Below are 5912 nucleotides of genomic sequence, written 5' to 3'. Positions count from 1 at the left end.
TTGAGAAGAAGATTTTAATTTGACTGAGAAAGCTGTAAATTACATAGTATGTACACTCAATGAGAATCATAAAAACAGAGACAAAAGAATGAAATGTTTTCCTTATTGTTTCAGGCATGGGAAGACCGAAGACCACTTTGCCTTGTGATTGAATCAATGGAATCCTCTGGAGCCCCTGGACTGATAAAGATCCAACCTGCTCTTAGCTTCTTGTAACAACATTTCGAGCGATTCATCTTGGATCATATTTGATTGCTTGGAAGCCCATTCGAGCACCGATAGCACCTCAGCCTGGGCAAGTTCTTGGCTGTCGGGTACATGAAGTGCAATATAGCACATGAGAACCAATGCGGGAATTTGAACAATTTGCTCCCCGAAATACACAAGCTGGATCAAGTGCTTAGCGCCACCTGCACTTATTATTGCCTTGGAATGGTCGAGATGAAGATAGTTGTCTGTACAGGCAAACTTTGAGAGGGCAATGGTAGCCTCCCTGGTAACCTCAGCCTCTCTTTCATCGAGAAGCCGCACTAACGGGCCAATCATTCTCGTCTCAGTTGCCCTAAACGTCCTTGCCAAATTCCCAATAGCTTTGATGCATGGAATCAGGAGGTCTGAATCTGCATCAGCTTTCTCAGTAATCTTCTGAAGTTGATCAACCACTGACTTGCACGCCGGAGAATTAGGCTTGAAGGCTGATTTTCTCAACTCAGCATCTTTCTCCGCTACCGCTGTAATCTCCATTAACGCCATCGCAGAATTGAGCTGAACATCTTCGGAGCCCTTCTCCAAGAGCACTGCAAAACATAGCAGTGCTCTGGACTCCGTGATACTGCGGCAAATAGGCGAGTTCCCCTTGGCTAGCTGCCAAAGAGCTCTGGCCGCCATTGCTTTCATGTTGGCCTTGATGGCAGGGTCTTCCAATTCCCTCCCCTTAATGTTAGTCCCGGAATGACTATGATGATGGTGAGACTGTTGGTGCTGAGGATTCTGCTTTCCGTTGATATTGCCGTTGCCGTTGCCGTTGGCATTGGTGGTCTGACTCCCACCAATAGCTTGGTGTTGAGGAAGCTTCGACCCGCCATGCATTGCCATGGTACTGGCAACAACATTGTGCATCAGACTCGGGATTTGATTACCCAACGGATGAGGAATGTGACTGTAACCCAGCTTCTCATCCTCCTCACCCGCCTTGTTCGAATGGTTATTGGCATTCGAATTATTGGTTGCCACCACAACAGCATGAATCGATGTAGCTTTGTTGAAGGTAATAGAATACTTACTATGCTCCTGAACAGTTTCAAAAGCAAGATGGCTGACCAGCAGCCGAATGATGTTATGCTGTGCAAAAAGATCCTGGCATTTGGGGTAGTGACCTGCAAGCTCCGACACCGCCTGGGCCACCATTGCTTGCATCTTCATCGGACCTTCTTTGAGGATTTTGGCAAACACCGAGCACACACCGGCGTGAATCATGTGCTCCACGCTCTCCGGATCACGGCCGAGCAGCCCGAGTGCCTCCGCGGCGTACTCTTGGCCTTCTGGTTTGCCCTCTTTGACCAATTTCAACAAGGGTCCGACTCCACCTTCCTCAATTATCAGCTTCCCGTACCGATCATTGTCCCTAGCAAGCGAAACGAGTGAAGCTGCCGCATCGGATCGGTCCTCAACCGACCCAGTATGCAAAATCGCAATCTGCTCCCAAATGAAGCACAAAATTGGCTCGTTTGCTGCGATCGGAGGCAGCCCCAAGTACCCGTCTTCCCGGGTATCAGCCGGAGCCGACACCCGGAGCAGCCACGACAGGTCGCCAATGGAGTTTTCAAGCTGCGACGACATTTTCCGGAACTGGGCAGCCGGGATAATGGTGAAGACTCGCTTCATGATACCGTTGGCGCGGCATTTGAGCACCAAAGACAAAGCCTTGTCGAGTACCTGCTCTGTCTCGTCGATGATCCGCCGAGTCGGGCGCTCGTAGAGGTCGGAGCTGGCTCTCGCCGCCTGCCGGAGCAACCCCGCCAGCTTTTCAGTCTTGGATTTCAGCTCCAAGCACTCCTGCTTAGACGAACTGGCCTCGTCGGCGGCCTTCGTGACCTGGTCAGCGAGCTGGATCGGTTTCGCCAAGATTTGCTTCACTATGTCCGCCATGGCTGGCACGGCGGACCAGGGACACAAAAGTGTTTGATGAAATGTCTGACCGAAAAATCACAGATTGGATCAAACTAGACAAATGGGTTTTCTTGTTTTGGTGTCTGGAATCGGGTTCTCTATATCTTGAGAGGAAGAAGATTGGAGATGTGAATTGGGTAATGTGCTATGTGCTTCGTGCTATGTGTATGTGTGTGGCAGGTCTGGTAGAGAAGTTGCAGAAACTCGGAGATGAATGATTTAGGCGGACGCAACGTTGGCTTAGGGCGCCCCCAAGAAGGGGAAAGGGGGGGGGTGGGTGGGAAGGATGAGGGAGGGAGGGAGAGAGGGAGAGAGAGAGATGGCTCGAAAGTGTGGTGGTCTTGGGTTTTTTGTTGTTGGTTTTGTGTTTTTGTTGTGCTGCAAGTTTGCAACAGTCTCTGATGGCTGTCGACGAGTTCCACTACGAGGTCAGGTCAAACGCGTATTTCTTCACATATATAAAAATACGGTGACCTTTTCTTTCTTTACCGGATCGAATTTCATTTTCTTTATTTTCTTATGTTAGTTTTTTAAACGTCTTTTTTTCTGGGAATTAATACACATAAAGGATATATGCAAGTGACTTGAATTTTTTTCACATACATCGTATATTAATACAATACCGTAGAACTACTATTTATAAGGAATACTATTGAACATTAGTTCTTAAGGAGAGATTTTTTTTATTATATTGAAAACACGTTTCGGTACATCAAATATTATATAAGTAAATGAACATTTCAAAAGAATATTCACTATATTGTATCGCTTATTGTACCAAACCCTAATTCTTAATACATTAAGGCCTCTTTTGGTATATAGAATCGAATATGACTAATAATACGAAGCCGGATATTTGGTGTCCTAACGTATTAAATAATACCCGGACTAAATTATACGACCCCGACAATTTAGTACACCTCTCGCCTGCTAAATTATACCCCCAAAAGCTGTGTATTATTAGTCCGACTCTCTTCCTCCCTCCCTCCACCGCACGCTTTTCCTCTTCGGTTATGTCGAAGACTTGAAGGTGCTTGAACCTAACCCTCCGAGTCACGGTCTTGGATCTCAGTGATAAACCGGCCATCTGGTGGTAGTTGGTTGCCGTTGGTTTCTCATGCTTCACCTCTGAGCTCTCTTCGATTTGCGGCATTCGTGAAGTTTTCCGTTCTGCAATTGGTTTCAACACATTATACCCCATGTTAGGGCAACAGTCGTTGGTGGGAACTTTGAATTTGTTGCACTAGTCCAGTACTACATCAAACGCCAGACTAATTTAGTCAATACTAGACGATAACTATTTATCTTATACGACTAAAATAATTAATACAATCGGAACTGTCAAACGAGGCCTAAATAATATCTCGTTCTCCAGAGGAAATTAACGAATTACTCATAGAATATACTCTAAGAAAATTAGAAAATGATGGCAGGCTGTCATTTTTTGTTCTTTTTTTTTTAAACTACAAGCCCCCACTGGGTCCATATAACCCTTCAGGTTGCAGAGTCATGCAGATGAGCTCTGTTTTGCTTGGTAGGTAACTATTGACTCTTTGCTACGTGTCATTTTAAATACCGTAAAAATAATTTCTCCACACTTATTTTCTCTGGATGCATATATTCATTTATGGGAAAACTTAATATAACTCTAATTTTACGAGCCATTATTAGTTATAGTCCAATTTTGTTTAATTTTTGAGTTGGTTGTGCAGTAATTTATTGTCAACATCAGCTTATTTGTATTATCTAGCCACATTTACCCTTAAAAATTGACTAATCAAGTAATTACTGTTTTTTAAGTTGTGATTAAAGTTAATCTTATCCTTAATTATAGGATTATTTTTAAGGATTTAAATCTCATTTTTTCTTCTCCCTCCACAAACCGTTCATTTTTCTTTTCTTGTTTCAATTCTCTTTTCTTGTTTCTCCCTCACAATATCTTTCTCTTCTTACATTATTCTGCCCAATAATCTTCTTCCATAATATTCATCTTCTGCCCCTCCTCCTTCCATAAAGATGATCAATATATATTTGATTGGATTAAAAAAAAGATTGCACTAGTCAATCTTATGTTGTGGTGTTCCACAAAATCACTTCTTTTTTCTTCCATGAATTGCATACCCTTAGGATTCTCGTTTATGCACATATAATTGCATGTATGGAAATAAAATTGAATGTATCTGGGAAATAAAATATTTGTCTTCCTAAATCCAAAAGAGATTGCACTAGTAAATCTTATGTTTTGGGGTTCCACAAAATCACTTCTTTTTTCTTCCACAAATTGCATACTCTTATTGTGACAATCCGTCCCAAATTATTTGTACCGTAGGTGTGAAATGACGATTTTGCCCTTGGTAGTTATTTGTCATTTTGGGGTGATTGTTTTGTTGTATTGTTGGTTGCACCTGGACCACACACACCTACACCCACATCATCTTCTCCCGTGCTCTCTCTATTGCAGACTCCCACATCATCTTTATTTAATCGTACTTTTATTATTATTTTTTGCTTTCGCACTGTGCACATGGCTACGTCACCCTCACGTGACAGCCAACACGTCTTGATTTCGGTCGGGATGTGTCACTTATGATTCTCGTTTATGCATATATAATTGCATGTATCTAGGAAATAAAATTGAATGTATCTGGGAAATAAAATATTTGTCTTCCTAAAGAGTAGGTATACATAAAATTGAATGTATTTGGGAAATAAAATCCTAAATGCCCCACCAAAGGAATAAACCCTCCATCCCCAGCACTCACAATCACCAAATTGTTGCTCCACTTTGATCTGCGCCTCCCACCAATTCAGGTAAACATAATTTTGTTTCGTTTTTTTGGGACATAAGGGAGAATATCAAACAAATTAAGATGACATCATAATTAAAGATCCCCAAACACCAAGGTACAAGCACAGAAACTAAAACAAACTTTGAATCAAATGGATATATAAAAACTCTGGCCATATGAGGAGGATTGAAGATGCATAAATCATTCCACCAAAACAGGTAGATAAAAATAAATGAATTAATTCCACCCATAGAGGTAGAATGAAAACCCTTTTCCACCCATAGAGGTGGACAAAAACACATAACTTACGTACCTCTATCATAGGTTTTATTTTTTTTATTTTATCTGCCTCTCACAATTGTTTTACTTTTATTTTTTATAAACTTATCATACTTGTTGTATATGGATTTAAATTTTTTTATTTTTATGAGAAAGTAGATAAAGGCATTTGAAATTCAAATTTAACAAATTAAAATACATTTTTATTTTTACTTTAAGGGGCAAAATGGACATACTAACATATCAAATGAAACTGGACTTGATCTGAAAGTAGGTGATTTTTTTGGATTTGGATCAAAATGCCCCTTTATTTATTTAGATAATGTAAAATAACAATATATTTATTTATTTATGACATGAATAAACTTAAAAAAAAAAATCAAGAGACTCAAAAGAACAGAAGTGTATTTTGATAAAAAAAAATTAAATAAATAAATAAAGAGAAATGTACATGAAAAAGAAAAAGAATAACGGAAACCATTTTTCTATTTTTGTTGTTGGCCATGAGTTGATTAGTCATTGATCTATTTATTTACGAAGTCATTTGGGCTTGATCGCTGATAAGTTGTAATTTGCATCTGATCTGTGCCACGAGTTTTTCTATAAAGAAGTTCTAAATTAAACTTGAAGTAAACAAGGTTGGCTTGAAATCCATTAAAAAATAAAATAAAATTG

At 40.4% G+C, this 5912-nt stretch overlaps 1 protein-coding gene across 1 annotated transcript; it reads right to left on the bottom strand.

Moving 5' to 3' along the window:
• LOC137744164 (uncharacterized) lies at positions 1–2595 on the bottom strand. The gene has a single exon (XM_068484036.2). The coding sequence runs from the start codon at positions 2146–2148 to the stop codon at positions 154–156; it is 1995 nt and encodes a 664-aa protein (XP_068340137.2). The 5' UTR covers positions 2149–2595; the 3' UTR covers positions 1–153.
• Between the last annotated feature and the right edge of the window lie 3317 nt (positions 2596–5912).

The sequence above is a fragment of the Pyrus communis genome, chromosome 15 (genome assembly GCF_041283825.1).
Source record: "Pyrus communis isolate YQ-2024b chromosome 15, ASM4128382v1, whole genome shotgun sequence".
Lineage (NCBI taxonomy): Eukaryota > Viridiplantae > Streptophyta > Magnoliopsida > Rosales > Rosaceae > Pyrus > Pyrus communis.
This window is presented reverse-complemented; position numbering and strand designations above follow the sequence as displayed.

Bases quoted from the DNA above. Each gene is read 5' to 3' on its own strand.
- LOC137744164 (XM_068484036.2), bottom strand. From the start codon at position 2,148: ATGGCGGACATAGTGAAGCAAATCTTGGCGAAACCGATCCAGCTCGCT.